The sequence below is a fragment of the Arvicola amphibius genome, chromosome 6 (assembly GCF_903992535.2).
Source record: "Arvicola amphibius chromosome 6, mArvAmp1.2, whole genome shotgun sequence".
NCBI classification, from domain to species: domain Eukaryota; kingdom Metazoa; phylum Chordata; class Mammalia; order Rodentia; family Cricetidae; genus Arvicola; species Arvicola amphibius.
This window is the reverse complement of record NC_052052.2, coordinates 89,948,363-89,964,486: the sequence shown is the minus strand read 5'-3', so window position 1 is coordinate 89,964,486 and position 16,124 is coordinate 89,948,363. Positions and strand designations below refer to the sequence as shown.

The 16,124-nt window shown below is 37.3% G+C and overlaps 2 protein-coding genes and 1 pseudogene across 6 annotated transcripts in view; 1 reads left to right on the top strand and 2 right to left on the bottom strand.

Annotated features, from left to right (window-relative positions):
- Acbd5 (acyl-CoA binding domain containing 5) overlaps positions 1–2,527 on the top strand; it is a 33,274-nt gene extending 30,747 nt beyond the window's left edge. For all 4 annotated transcript variants that reach the window (XM_038333355.2, XM_038333354.2, XM_038333353.2 and 1 more), the window contains one exon: positions 646–2,527. In XM_038333355.2, coding sequence (XP_038189283.1) covers positions 646–658 — 13 coding nt within the window. In that variant the 3' untranslated portion in view covers positions 659–2,527. The remainder of the gene's footprint in view (positions 1–645) is intronic.
- Positions 2,528–4,546: 2,019 nt separating this feature from the next.
- Mastl (microtubule associated serine/threonine kinase like) overlaps positions 4,547–16,124 on the bottom strand; it is a 46,568-nt gene continuing 34,990 nt past the window's right edge. For both annotated transcript variants that reach the window (XM_038333350.1, XM_038333351.1), the window contains exons 10-12: positions 15,827–15,940; positions 15,234–15,335; positions 4,547–6,771 (exon numbers count right to left, since the gene is read on the bottom strand). In XM_038333350.1, coding sequence (XP_038189278.1) covers positions 6,614–6,771; positions 15,234–15,335; positions 15,827–15,940 — 374 coding nt within the window. In that variant the 3' untranslated portion in view covers positions 4,547–6,613. The remainder of the gene's footprint in view (positions 6,772–15,233; positions 15,336–15,826; positions 15,941–16,124) is intronic.
- Positions 7,106–7,980, bottom strand: LOC119816586 (annotated as a pseudogene).

Sequence of the window (16,124 nt, the reverse complement as noted above, 5' to 3'; positions counted from 1 at the left end):
ACTCATGGAGATCCCACAGATCTGCCTCCTGAGTGCTGGGATTAATGGCATGTCCAACCACTGCTATTTTATTGAAAATAGATTGTTTTTTCATATAATATATCATGATTATAATTTTCCTTCCTTCTATTCCTCTCAGTACTTCCCCTCTTCCTTTCCCCTCTGGATACATTTTCTTTCTGTCTGTCATTAGAAAAGAACAGGGCTTCTGAGAGTTAACAACCAAATATGACAAAATGAGATACATAATTTTATGAAAATGAAAATATGAATTAATCCCCCAAGTATTAAGTGTATAGTAGCCAGTTAGAAAAGTATGAGAATTAGAAGGTAAAAGGAGAGATATAAAATGAAAATTATTTATTAAAAACTGCTTGCATGCTTGGTATACTAGCACATGAAAGTAGTCCCCAGCACCAGCAGTAAATGAACCAATACACAGAAAACTGTCTGATAATTTTGGTACCTGTGGTTCTATCTTTCCTACCAAGTTGAGTCACTTGAAATAACTTCATAATGATCATTTGTAGTTTTATCTTGAGTTTGAATGCTGTGTGCTCACAAAATCTTTTTGGTGTGAATGTGCTTGATATTCATTTGATTGCATTTATACTTACATGATTGGTTTTTACTTTCTTTTTAAAGAAAACTAAACTGAAGAAAATGGCATTTTACTCAAGAAGATTGGCCTTGGATGACCTAAGAAATGAAATGGATTGTGGATTTCACAAGAAAATCTCAGTTTGTGATGATTATATTTCTTTTCTCCAATAGTTTGTTTATATACATATGTATTCTTTGCACTACACAAATGGTAACATTTTAAGGACTAATATTGCTGATACTTGAACAATCAATCTCAATTAGGTTTTAAGTAGCATACATAGACTTACTCTTTTTGAGCTTGACGGACATTAATTTATTATCGTTTAGTAACATGTTTACCTGATTTTTTTTCTCATAAGAAATATAAGCTGCTTTTCTAAGGCACTGTTATGATTATAAGATTTATAATATTTACTTTTCTAAATTAAACACAAGAAAGAATACAACACAAGTGGATTTAAATGAGGTTAAATCAACTTTGTATCAGTCACTGCACTGTCCACAGGTAGCCGCAAACTGATGGAAGAGGCCTCCGCATTTTTTGTGGTCTGCACAGCTCAGAAAATCCTTGTTCTTTGTGCCGTAGCCGTTGTCTCACAGATGAGTCACTGATGGACGTAACTTGGTGAGGGAAATGAAGAGCAGGCTCAGTGGATGTGGGGAGTATATTCCAAGCTGACACAGAGAAGTCATCAGATTTTTAATTCAGTCATACGCACTTAATCTTTTTTTTTTTTTTTTTTGGTGAGGATAGCCAATGTCTGCTTCATAGGGTGCTTTGCAATAAAATGAAAACGTATTTATACTGTTTTTACTAAGGAACAAATGCATGAAGATCCTTTTTTTTCTTCAAGTGGTAAACTCCAGTCTGGATTCTTAACCTTTAGTGCCTCAGGTTTTCCTTTGGGGTGTACATCACAAGGTATTAGAAGGACTTTAAATATACATGCCATCTTTTTCCACATAATTAAGGAATGCTTAACTAATGGAAACTTAAGTTTCTTCTGTCCTTTAGATCAAAATGAAGGTTAATTTAGATCCTGGAAGACTGAAAATAATCCTTTTTGTATATTTCCCAAAACCTGTGCTTATCCACCTTATACTTTGAAGATGTAATTTCAAACTTTATAGCAAATTCCCCCCTTTTTTTCCTTTGAGACAGTCTCAGTAGCTCTTGCTCAACACCAGTTCACTCTGTAGCTAAAGATGACCTTGAACACCTGATGTTCCCTTCTCCATTTTTCTCCAGTTTCTGGGACCACCTGACTAGCTTTGTATGGTAAAAAAATTTAATGCATTCTTGATATGGGATGTTTGGGGGATTAGCATTAGGTATTGGACATTTTCAGTAAGAGCAAAAGAATCCTTCTGTAGTGTATAGGGCTGTTCTTTGAAGAACATTATTTGCTTGTCCCAGACTTCTCAAATTTTTTTTAAATTGTGTATCACATCTTGGTTGAGAGGAACTACTAGTATTTGCTTAAGATATGAAACAAACAGACCCAAATCTACCTTCTACTTATTTAGAAGGGAAAAAAGGAAATAACTGAATTATCATAGGTAAAGTATGGCTCAAGAGTTTATTTTTTTTAAATTAGACAAGTTGGTATCATAAAATGATGGCTTTTTTCTTATATAAATAAAATGCAAATCAAGGATGTAACAAGTTGTGATTCATTGCAAGTAGTCAAGGTAACTAACTCCTAAGGGCAACCATTTGTATCATATATCGGAATTACTTTATAGCTTGAAAAGCACTTTGCACACAGTCCTTGTATATAATTGATGTAATTATAGGATATAATGGTAATGCTTTAAAACATAAACCTCATTTTAAAAATTGACAGCTATGGTATTTTTTTAATGATCAGCTTTTCTGTTTATTGTAAAACTAAGTTAAAAATAAAAGGTTAATGAGAAATGAAATTTTTTTTATTACTGGTTAACGGTATTGGTTGTACACGGAGCTGAAGTGAGAGCAAATAGGAGTTGGTAGGAGGTAATCGTGAGCAGCAGCAGGCAGGAGACAGCAGCTCTTCCACAGGACAAGCGTGTGAGGCCCGTCAATCCCAGAAACATGCAGAGAAGAAATTCCTGAGACTAAACAAAGCCATATTGTGTGTAGTTTGATAAAAATTTCAGAAGTGAATGCAGTTTAACTCATTTGTCATCTGAGGATACTAGTAATAGTTTAAAAGGAGGTAGGGTTTTACTCTTTTAACTCAGATTGGCCTCAGCCTGGAAGCAGTCCTCTTGCTACCGACAAAGGACACAGAAAAGTCATTTTAATTTTCATAGATGTGAGCTTGGGGTGTAAAGGTGTAGAGTAATGTTTGTTTCCATTCCTCTGGTGCTGTCTCTGGCTCACAGTAGCTGTGTCCAGTGAAGGAGAGTTCCTAGTGTTTCTGTTTCAAATTGCCTTTAGCCCTAACAATGTTTATGCAAGAGAGGCATATTTGGGGGACATTTCTTCAGATGGGTTGATTTCTGTGGGGAACAACCAAGATCATTTTTCTCCGTTTCAGTTTCTCTTTAACAAGAGTCTGAATGTAGCTTATTGACAGGTGTAAATTTAGATGATACATCATTTATTCTCAATAAATACCATTACAACTTACCAATAACTATCAATACGTTATCTGGTGGCAGAATTTTAGATGACTGTAGCTGCCTATGACATGCCTGTGATAGCAAATTGTAATTTTCTACTCAGAGCTGTGCTGGCTAATTTTATGTCAACTTGACACTAGCTAGTTATCTGAAAGGAGGGACCCTCAACTGAGAAAATGCCTCCATAAGATCTGGCTGTAGGGCATTTTCTAAATTAGCAATGGATGGGAGATGGCCCAGCCCATTGTGGTAGAGCCATCCTTAGACTGGTGGGGTCTGGGTTCTGTAAGAAAGCAGGCTGAACAAGCCATGCTAAGCAAGCTAGTAAGGAGCACCCCTCCATGGCCCCTATATCGGTTCCTGCCACCAGGTTCCTGCTCTGTTTGAGTCCTGTCCTGACTTCCTTTGATGATCAACAGTGATATGGAAGTGTGAGCCGAATAAGCCCTTTCCTCTCTAACTTGCGTTTTGATTCATCACATCCATAGAAACCCTAAGATAAGGCCCCTGTCTTCTCTACTAGAATTAAGTCCAGTTTTGTAATGCTTTAGGTTTTAGTGTTTTTCAGAGTGCATGTGTCCATGCCACAACAAACATACGGAGGTCAGTAAATGGTTTGCAGTCCTCTCCTCCCACTGTGTGGTTCCTGGAGACTGACCGTGGTCAGGATTGGTGGCAAGTGCCTTTACTCACTGAACCTTCTTGCTGGCCCTAGTTTTTGTTTTCCAGAATGTTTGATTTTTTTCATTTTTTACTCTTGGTTTTCCAAGACAGGATTTTTTTTTTTTTTTTTTTTTTTTGTAGCTTTTGAGTCTGTCCTGGAACTCACTCTGTAGACCAGGCTGGCCTTGAACTCACAGAGATCCACCTGCCTCTGTCTCCTGAGTGCTGGAATTAAAGGTGTGTGCCACTACTATCCAGCCAGAATGTTTTAAATACTCATTTATGTATATCTCATTTAGTCAGTTGAATAAGTAGATGATCTGAATTAGTTATTTTTCTATTGCTGGGATTAAGACAATATGACCAAGATAACGTATTAAAAAACACTTTATTTGGGGCTTATGGTTTCAAAGGGGTAGAATTCATGATGGTGGAGCAGAGGTAGCAGGCAGCATCTGAGCATTCATCTCTTAACCACAAGTAGGGGCAGAGAACACACTGGGAGTGACCTGAGTCTTTTGAAACCTTAGTGCTCACCCCAGTGACATACTAACTATCCTTCCCAAACAGTTCCACCAACCAGGGACCAAGTATTGAAAGGTGCGCCTATGGGGACCATTCTCACTGAATCCATCACACAACCAAAAGAAACAACACTGCTGGAACCTTAGGTTAAATAATTGTGAAAGAAGAAATAATTCTCTTTTATTATTTTTTATTCTTTACATTCTGTACAGACAAAATAAAACATAAATGTGCAAAGTGTTTATGACTCACTGTCAATGAAAAACACCACCAACTACTATGAAACAGGCCAATCATAAATTGATTGAGAACCAAAATGTAGAAAAAACATTTTATAAAAAATGCATTTATGAAAAGAAATATTTTTGTGTACTTACATATAACATATTGTTTGCTTTAATAAATGTATCCCTATGTTTATTCATCCATCTGTTGACATACTTTTTGTCTAGTCCAGTGCTTTATTCATGTAGCCCCAAGGAGGTCAGGACCTCTCAATAATAGTCCACAGCAGAATTAAATTTTACTGTAACCAACTGTCCAGTGATTTGCTTTAAGAAGCCATTAGCGGTTTGCTTCTGCAGACTCATTTTTAACTAACTGGGATCCAGAGTTCTTAGAGGCCAGACTTCCTTGGACCCCTTAGTTTGTTAATCTGGCTCTGCTTATTCTAATTCTACAAAGTAATTAGTATGTGTGTTACTGGAGCGTGAAGCCAAGGTCCTGTGCATACTAGGTAAGTATTCTCTACCTTCAACCTCCAAAGTAATTGTATCAATCACCAATATATTAGTGCTCAATATTAACTTGTTCATTAAAGCACAATTATTTAACCAGGTTTTGATTCCAAAGGCTTTTTTTTCTACTACTTGAAAACACTATAAAAGGACTATAGATTGAGTAAATAGCCTATAGAATTGCTGTCACCTGAAAAGTGTGACTCACTTTAAGTGAAGTTGTAGTAACTATTTTGAATATCTTTAAGTAGTCATTATAAAATAGGCAGAGTAAAACCTTTAGCCCAAGGATTCAATCCCCAGCACCAATTATGCTGTGTCTTTTACTGTAACAGATACAGGCTTGTCTCATCTTTGCAAACTACATTATGGCTGAGCTGCGACTAGGTGTAAAGGAAAGTAGAAACACTAAAGTCAGTATGCAAAAGGTTATTATTAGCAAAACCTACCTATGGTACATTTAAATCATAATTTTGTTCTTCTAGGGAAATGCTAAAAGTCAATTAGCTTAGCTGATTCTTTGTATTCTTCAAAGAGTGATGCTGACAATCATTAGTTACAGCTATTAAACAAAAGTAGATTATTACTCTGATGATGTTAGAAATGATAAGGTATAAAGTATAAATTTTTCTATTAAAACTGAACAAGCTACTAAAATTGCTTAAAGTGTCGCACCCAACCTTTCCAGAACTTCTAAACAAACAGGAATTGTAGAAGAAAGCACCAAAAGCAGGTAGCAAAATTCTATCACTAGAAAAGTAAGCCAAACCCTTAAAATCTTAGTTCTTTTGAATAGGCTGCACTCTGCAAAGTTACACTACTAATAGTTTTCCAGCTTTTTTTTTTTTTTTTTAAGTTTTACAAGACAGGGTCTCACCATGTAGTCCTGAACGGCCTAGCGCAGAGAGACCAGGCTGGCCTTGGTTTTGAAACTGCAGTCATACATCTCTTACATCTGCCTCCTGAATATGGGGGCTTCTGGCCTGCGTGTCTGGCTCAATGTCTGATTTTGACATTCATGTATTATCTTGTATGACTGCCTTGAGACCACAGTTTTGCAGGCAACCATGTACAAATAAATTTAAATGAAAGTCCTTTTTTGTTTGTTTGATATTAACACCGAAGTGAACAGAACAATGAAATCTGCATAGAAGCTTATGGCTCATTCCCTCTGTATAGAGTAGTAGTGTTTTAGTTTATTGATACATTAGTCTTCATAAAGTGCAGCTAATAAATAAGACAATAAGATGAAAAAAAGCTGTGATGATTTATATCCAGTTTATGGTAAAGATAAATCACATATATTTCTCATAGTATTTTAACTTTGTAAAAGCTGTTGTATTTAGTAATTGAAAGTTCATTAGCCTAGGCACGATAGTGACTTCTCTCCTGTTAGGTCAATCTAGTATTGAACATAATATTACAAAACTTAATTCTCTATTACAAGATTAGATAAAAACGATATGCGTGTTCTACAGACTAAAGCCAGACACGGTCAGATGCTGAGCGTTATTCCTGGCTTCAAAATAGGATGTATCTGTTTCATCATCTGGTTGCGGTACGAAAGGCATTGTTTGATGTTGCAAGTTTTCCCAGTCCACTTCACTGAAGAGAGGATGATGTTTCAGTTCTTAAGGGGAAATATGTAAAAAACCAAAAACAGCATTAGGACACCATCATTTAAGGGTTGCTTTCAGGAATTAAAAAGGCAATGTCTTTCTGTATCTTGCCCTACTCTATTATACCAAATATCACTGATTTGTTTAATGTTTGTCTCCCTATTAGACTACATATTTTACATTGTATCATTTTGCATATCACCTGGTATATTATAGGTACCTGGTTTCTATTTGTCTACCAAGTGAATAAATAACCTTAGTAGAAGTGGATCTTTTTTTTTTCAGTTTGCCAAGCTGTGACTGTTTATTAACTGATCATATTACAAACATACCACGGGCAACACCTTAGTTCATCCGTCTAATAAGCCTGTTTATCTGGTCTTCCCTGTTGCCAGCATCTCCACCTTCCACAAAATGAGTTGTCTTTTTCTTCATTCCACCTCGTGGAGAAGATCATTTGAAGGGCCACAGGAAGTGATTTGCTTCCTTGAAGCATTTTTCCATCTGTATAGATCTCATGAATTAGATCCTCCATGCAGATGATGCCGTATTTACCAAGAGATCGAGCAATCAAGGAATTATCTGTCAAGGCAATTCTTATTAATTTTGCCATAGCCACATTTGTAGATGAGCTCATTTACTGACTTCAGATTGGGGTACCCCCATGCAATATATGGTTCCACAATCCTCAGCATGTTAATTGAAGCCTTGTTGAGCTTAACAAAGGTGCTTTGAAGATCTGCAGAAGACAGAGAAGCTGCAACACCTTGCACACCTTTGGGCTTCACACCCGATACCTCGGATTCTGATGACAAGTGCCAGCTTCGGTTCTGCGGGCACGTAGAAGTTCCCAGCTTGCCTTGCAATCCTAGCCATGCGAATCTCTTGTCTACTCCTTGTGATAGTGCTTTGCCTTTTCATAGATGAGCTTCCTCTGGGCCTTTCGCAGTGACTTCAAGGCAGTCTTCTTCCAAAGGTGCTTCTCCTTCAACTCTGTGAAATTCCTTCGCATTTTCTTAAGGGTTTCTGGCACAACAGGAACCTTCTTTTTCTTCTCTGGTACAGCCTCCATGGTTCCAGTGTGGGGGAGGGGGAGAGGAACGAAGTGGATCTTTCTTGATGCCATTATCTTCTCACACGCTCCTTCATTTGAAGACAGTTTGGCTTGCTTCTTCACTACTGCTGGAGCTCATGACTAATGCTCCAGTTCTCACTTCCCCTCTTCACCCACCTGTCACAACATGGCAGCCTTTAAGCACCAGAAAGTTCATTTTTTACTCTTTGCTTTTAATACTTATCTTCCTTCATGCTGATTCCACATATACACTGATGATGATTGGCTATATATTTAACTTACTGTTCCTTTGTTTTTGGTCTTCTTGTTTATGTGTCTGAGATAAGGTCTCAGTAGCCCAGGCTAGCCTGGAACTCACTGTGTAGCCCAAGCTGACAGTTTTTACAGTCCTCTTCCTTAGTCTTATAAGTGCTGGGTTTCCTGGCATGGACCACCATAGCTTGGCTCTAGTCTTTGATGACATTTCTCAAACATTCTCTCCATATTCTTCGGTATACTTGGTTCCACTATTACATCTTTAGAGTTTACTAGCTAGCATTACAGGTACATCTAGAATCTTTCCATCACAGCACTCCTGCTTATAAGATTTCCAACTCTTCACCTTATTGTCTTGTTTTGTTATGTAGTCTTGGCTATCCTGGAACAGTTCTCTATATAGACCAGGTTGGCCTCAAACTATGACTGCCTCTGCCTCCAGAGTACTGAGATTAAAGGTGTGCACCAAAATACCTGACTCCATTTGTTTTAATTATTTCTACCTACTAAAATAAAAACATGTTCACTTGTTTGACTAAACTGTGATATTTAGTTGCTAGAAATAAGCTCCCTTTTCCCTAACCTTCATGGTTTCTTTGCAGTGATTGAACCATGGCCTCGCACTCACTGTGCAAGTGTCTACTGTGGGCTACACCTCCAACCCCAACCAACTCCTCACTTTTCTTTTTTAAACTATGGAGCTGAACTGGCTTTAAGCTCACAGCAGTCCTGTTGCAGGCTCCTTCCCAAGTGCTGAGATTATAGAGAGGAGCCACCATGTCCAGTTTTCAACCCTTTCCCTTTTTTAAAATTTATTTTTTAAAGATTTATTTATTATATATAAAGTGTACCATCTGCATGTATACCTGCAGGCTAGAAGAGGGCACCATATCTCATTACAGATGATTGTGAGTCACCATGTGGTTGCTGGGAATTGAACTCAGGACCTCTCTTAACCTCTGAGCCATCTCTCCAGCCCCAACCCTCTACCTTTTAAAGCAACAGTACAAATGTTAGTAAATTAAGAAGTGACAAGGCAGTAAGTAAATAAAACCAAAAAAGTATATACTTTTAAGGAGAATCTTGGAGGATGTCTACATAGAGTGTTTACATTGGGAATCTTGATTTAGGAGACTTATATGCCTATAAATTGTTTTTCCTCTAAACTAAAAGACTGGTAGGAGCCAGGCATGAGTCTGAACAAAAGGACTGCTTTAAGTTCAGGGCCAACATGGATGATAGGAGTTTCTTGGTCTCATACACCTGTAATCCTGGCACTTAGGAGATGAGAAAGAACAGGAAGCTATGTAAGGGACTTCAGGTCAGTCTAGGCTATAAGGACACTGTCTGCCAAAAACATGAAGGATGTCGGGAGGGAAAGAAAAAGGGATACAGTCGCAAAAATAATTTTCACTTGTTTAAAATAAGTACCTAAGAACAGATATGTTTTGTATGATGGTTTTCAACCAGGGTGGCTTTTTCCTGTACAGAATATTGGCATTGTCTGAAATACTGTTTTGGTGTTATAACTGTGGAAGCATCTGTTGAGTAGAGACCAGATATTCTGTTAAATATTCTGCAGTATGTTAGACAACCACATAACACTTGACTTGAAAGTTGAAAATTATTTAAGAAAATAGTTTTATACTATATGCCCACCCCCCAAGTGGGGTTATAAGAAAATCTTCTAATCAGTAGCAACAGTGGAGCCTGATTTTGGAAACTTTCATTTTTTTAAAATAATTTGTTTCTAATTGAGCTATACATTTTTCCCACTCCCCTTCCTTCCTACCTTCTCCCTTTCCACCTTTTCCCAACCCCTTATCCCCCCCCCCACCTCCCATGCTCCTAATTTACTCAGGAGATCTTGTCTTTTTCTCCTTCCTGGGCAGATCAATGTATTTCTCTCTTAGGGTCTTTGTTGTCTAGGCTCTTTGGGGTTGTGGACAATAGGCTGGTTATTCTTTGCTTTATGTCTAAAAGTCACCTATGAGTGAGTATATATTATATTTGTCTTCTGGATCTGGGTTAGCTCACTCAGTATGGTTTTTTCCTAGTTTCATCCATTTGCCTGCAAATTTCAAGATGTCATTATTTTTTACCTCTGAGTAGTACATTTTCCTTATCCATTCTTCAGTCGAGGGGCATCTAGGTTGTTTCCAGGTTCTGGCTATTACAAATAATGCTGCTATGAACATAGGTGAGCAAATGTTTTTGTGGTGTGATTGAGCATCCTTTAGATAGATGCCTAAGAGTAGTATTGCTGGATCTTGAGGTAGATTGATTCATAATTTTCCGAGAAATTGTCATACTGATCCAAAGCGGCTGTACTACCACCAGCAATGGAGGAGTGTTTCCATTACCCCACATTCTCTCCAGCATACATTGTCATCAGTGTTTTTGATCTTGGCCATTCTGACAGATGTAAGATATAAGAATTTCAGAGTTGTTTTGATTGGCATTTCTCTGATGGCTAAGGATGTTGAACATTTCCATAAGTGTCTTTCAGTCATTTGAGATTCACCTTTTGAGAGTTCTCTATTTAAGTCTGTACCCCATTTTTATTAGATTATTTTTTCTTTTGATGTTAAGTTTCTTGAGTTCTTTGTATATTTTGGAAATCAGCCCTCTGTCAATGTGGGGCTGGTGAAGATCTTTTTCCATTCTGTAGGCTGCCATTTTGTCTTGTTGACCATGTTCTTTGCTTTACAGAAGCTTCTCAGTTTCACGAGGTCCCATTTATTAATTGTTTCTCTCAGTGTCTGTGCTGCTGGGGTTGTATTTAGGAAGTGGTCTCCTGTGCCAATGCGACTGAGTGAACTTTCCACTTTCCCTTCTATGAGGTTCAGTGTGGCTGGCTTTATGTTGAGGTCTTGATACATTTGGACTTGAGTTTTGTGCATGGTGATAGATATGGATCTATTTTCAATCCTCTACATGTTGATATCCATTTATGCCAGCATCATTTGTTGAATATGCTTTCTTTTTTTCCATTTTATAATTTTAGCTTCTTTGTCAAAAATCAAGTGTTGATAGGTGTGTGGGTTGATATCTGGGTCTTCAATTTGATTTCATTGATCTTCTTGTCAAAAATACCAGGCTGTTTTCATTATTGTAGCTCTATAGTAGAGTTTGAAGTCAGGGATTGTGATGCCTCTAGAAGTTCCTTTATTGTACAGGATTGTTTTAGCTATCCTGGGGTTTTTGTTTTCCATAAGAAGTTGAGTACTGTGAAGAATTTTGCTGGGATTTTGCTGGGCATTGCATTGAATCTGTAGATTGCTTTAGGTAAGATTGCCATTTTTACTATGTTAATCCTATTTATCCAAGAGCATGGGAGATCTTTCCATTTTCTGATGTCTTCTTGGATTTCTTTCTTCAAAGATTTAAAATTCTTGTCATGCAAATCTTTCACTTGTTTGGTTAAAGCTACCCCAAGATATTTTATGTTATTTGTGGCTAATGTAAAGTGTGATGTTTCTCTGATTTCTTTTTCAACCCATTTATCATCCGTATATAGGAGGGCTACTGATTTTTTTTTTTTTAGTTAATCTTGTATCCTGTTATATTACTGAAGGTGTTTTTCAGTTGTAGGAGTTCCCCGGTGGAATTTTTGGGGTCACTTAAGTATACTATCATATCATCAGCAAATAGTGAAAGTCTGACTTCTTCCTTTCCAATTTGTAGATCGCTTTGAGTTTCTCTCCATTTAGTTTAATGTTGGCTGTTGGCTTGCTGTATACTGCCTTTATTATGTTTAGGTATGTTCCTTGTATCCCTGCTTCTCCAAGACCTTTATCATGAAGGGGTGTTGTATTTTGTCAAAGGCTTTTTAGATGCATAAAATGAGATGATCATGTGTTTTTTTTCTTTCAGTTGATTTATATGGTGTATTACATTGATAGATTTTTGTATGTTGAACTATTCTTAAATCTTTGGAATGAAGCCTACTTGGTCACGGTGGATGATTTTTCTGATGTGTTCTTGTATTTGAAACTTTTATTTCTTTTTTCTTTTTTTTTTTTTTTTTTTTGGTTTTTCGAGACAGGGTTTCCCTGTAGTTTCTAGAGCCTGTCCTGGAACTAGCTCTTGTAGACCAGGCTGGCCTCGAACTCAGAGATCCGCCTGCCTCTGCCTCCCGAGTGCTGGGATTAAAGGCGTGCGCCACCACCGCCCGGCGAAACTTTTATTTCTTAAAAGTATTGTTATTACCAGTGTAGCCAGAAAAAAAGAATCTTAAGTTTCATACATTTTTAAATTTTGTCTATTTTCTTCCCTACTAAGTTAGAATTTTTAGCCTCAAATATGCTTTAAGCAGATATGCTTTTTCTTCAACATTTGTAAAAAATATTTATTTTTGTCTGGACCCGGTGCTATATGCCTTTATTTCCAGCACTTGGAAGAAATAGATTTCTTGAGTTTAACGCTGGCCTGGTCCACATAGTTGAGTTCCAGGTCAATCACAGATAACATAGTACAGACTAATCTCTAAAATTAAAATTTTTTTTTACATGTTTAAGTATTTTCCTGCATGTTTGTATGTGCACCACATGCATGCCTGGTACCCAATGAGGTAAGAAGAGGGCATCATATTCCTTAGAACTGGAGTTGCAGAAGGTTGTAAAGTCATCATGTGGGTGCAGGGAACCTAACTGGCTTCTTCTGCAAGAGCAGCAATTGCTCTTAATGGCTGATGCTTCTCTCCATCCCCATGATAGAATACTGTGCATGATAGTAACTGAACTCAGGTCCCCTAGCAACAAAAACAGTGGCTTGTAATCACTGAACCACTCTCCAGTCCCTTTAGAGCCTTTTAATGAGATCCCTGGGATGCTTTGCCTCTGCTCGTGCCTCTGTCTGCTGAGCTATCTCAGCAACCTCTTTACTTAAAGTCTGTATTTATAAGGCAATGCCTAGTATGTCATAGGTATTCAATGAAAGTTAAAGGAATAATGACCCTAGCTCCCCTCAAATGATAGTGTTTTATTTACTATTTGTGTTTGGTATGTGTAATGTGTAAGTGCAAGTTTGTATGTGAGTAGAAGCCTGCTCAGCTGTGGTACATGGGTGTTGGTCAGTAGACAACCTTTGATGTCAGGTCCAAATCTTATACTTTTTTTTAAACATATAGGTTCTTTTATTTGCTTCTTTGTGTCTCAAACTAGCTAGCTCATTGAGCATTGAGAGTTCTTAGTCTTTGCCTCCCATCTTACTGTAGACACACTGGGATCACACATGTGTGGTACTGCATTCCAATTTTATGTGGGTTCTGGGGATCCAAACACTAGTCCTCATACTTCCATAGAAAATTATCTACTGAGCCATCGTCCCTGCTTATTTTAAATACTTTATTATTATTATAGTTATTATTATTATAATGTTAGCTAGTTAGTTTTTGGGACGGGGTCCCGTTATATAGCCTGGCTGGTGTGGAAGTCAAGGAGATCTGCCTTTCCCTGTCTCCCAAGTGCTGATACCTGAACGTGTGTTATACCATATCTAGCTAAGATAGCATTTTATAATAGCAACCTAACCAATATGTAACGTTCAGATACTTAGATGTATTAAAAATAACATTTGAAGGATGCAAAATGTCCAAATAACAATGTATACTCTTTGGAGCTCAAATATGGGATTTCTAGTGTTAAATGTGGCTTAATTATTGCAATTTTGAAAAATCTCAAGGGGAGTGGTCAGCTATGTACAAGTTTACTTTACACATGATTCTGCTCAATCCCATCCCTTAAAGAGGTGTTTCCAAGTACTCTAAAAAAACTTGTCTCTAGGGTTCATTTTGTATCCGCCTACTCTGCTTTATTTTTCTTCATAGTACTTATGCCTACTTGGTATTACGTTAACAACTATTTGTTTAAGGAAATATTTTAAAGTAAGTCCCACAATGAGAGAGATTTGAATAGCTCATCCCTTGGGTAGCCCCAGGACCAAAGCAACATTCAAATTCAGTAGGTTTAGTTAAACCAATAACTATTGATCTTTATTTATTCATTTGTGAGTGTGTTTACCTGTCTACCTTATATTTGTTCACAAGTAATCATGAAAGCCAGAGAAGGGTGTTGTTTGCCCTGGAATTGGGAGGTACATGTTGTGAGCCAGTCGGTGGTGTTGGGTACCAAACTTAGATCCTAGAAGAACAGCAAGTATTTGTAACTGCTGAGTCATTTCTCTAGATCCCAAACTTATGAAAAGGAACATGTAAAAGCTGATTCAAGTAATATTCTCTCTCTCTCTCTCTCTCTCTCTCTCTCTCTCTCTCTCTCTTTCACACACACACAAAATTGCGTGTGAACATGGGCACAGGTGCAATGGCATGTGAGTAAAGGTCAGAGGACAACTTTGATGAGTTGCTTCTCTCCTCTACTGTGAATTCTGGGAATTGAACTCAGGTTGTGTAGCAAGTGCTTTGGCCTGATGATCATTTCTCCATCTGACATGACTTATTTTCAAAGTTCATTCTTTTGCATATCCTCTGCTTCATACAGAAATGCATTTTGGGGCACAATGCTTATTTGTCTATATTACAATAAGATCATTGAAGTTTTTAGGTGCTGAAGGGCCTGGGGCCCTTCACAAAGTCACCCTGGGGCCTGATACAAAGTAAGCATGACCTTCGTATCTTAGCCATATCCTTAACATTAAGAAAAATTATTTTAAGGCTGCTGTCAATGAGAGTTACTTCAATTTCAAAGGTAGGATCAAGTATATATTCCTAAGCATTAAAAAAGCCTCCGAATGGTTCATAATGTACTGAATAAGTCTTATTTGAGGCAACCTGGGATGGAATGCTTTGTTAGTAATGGAATCAGAAATTAAACAATAAAAAAAGTACACAACAGGATATTCATAGACATGCTAAACTTATAGATAGTTGACTATCAGGTATAGAAAACCCAAGATACAACACAATATGGTTTCTGGTGTCTCATGGAAGGTTACAAAATTAAGTACGTGAGTTGTGACTACACTGCATTGAGTTTAAATTAAAGATAAATATACAAATGCATATTCTCAAGGAACTATCTTTTTACCATTGAGCAGTCAGATTATTGTACTAGAACCTGATGTTATAATTACTACCTGGAACCAAGCAAGCGTAAAATAGTTCATTGACAAAAAAAACCTTACCTTTCATTCCAGCTCTCTTTGTATCATCAATGGTTAACAGCATTTCCATTGCACTTTGAGCATCATCAGATAGCTTTTCTTCACCTTCTGGCCAAGGGATATCTACAGATACACATATATAAGTAAAATTGTTTGACTTTCCCTTGGGGATCCACACTTGGGTATGTCTTACTTTCTGCAAACCTTGGAGAAGTTGACACCCATAATCTGGGTGTATCTTACTTTGTTTTGAATGCCTCTTATTTTCATACTCCTCTGTCTCCTTAACTTTATCTTAAAATACCTGTATTAGGGGGCTAGAGAGATGGCTTAGAGGTTAAGAGAACTGGCTGCTCTTCTAGAGGTCCCGAGTTCAATTCCCAGCAACCACATGGTGGCTCACAAAACCAGAACATGTATATACATAACAATGAAATAAATCTTAAAAATACTTTTATTAAACAGGTTTGTTAACCATTCCCAAATAATAAAGATAAATGGATTGTTTTGTTCTATGGATGGGGTCTTGTATATGCTAGACAAGTGTTCTACAACTGAGCTACATCCCCCAAACTCTGACTCTATCTTAATAGAGATAAAAAAATGAGAATCACCTCTTTTTAAAATATTCTGGAATACTTGTTGTGGAGTTTCATCATTAAAAGGGGGAATTCCAGTTAGAAATTCAAACAAGCAGACTCCAAGTGCCCACCAGTCTACTGCAGGACCTGGAATTTAAGAGGAGATAAGTTGAATTTGCAAGCATTTTATATAAATATTTTACAACTGAAACTTGTACAATCAAGATCTTCTTGATTTAAGACTTTCTTCTGTTTCCATACAGTAAACCCAAATTATCTTCAGCTAGGCAATGGGTTAACCATCACCTTAGTTTTTAAAAGGCTTAAATTA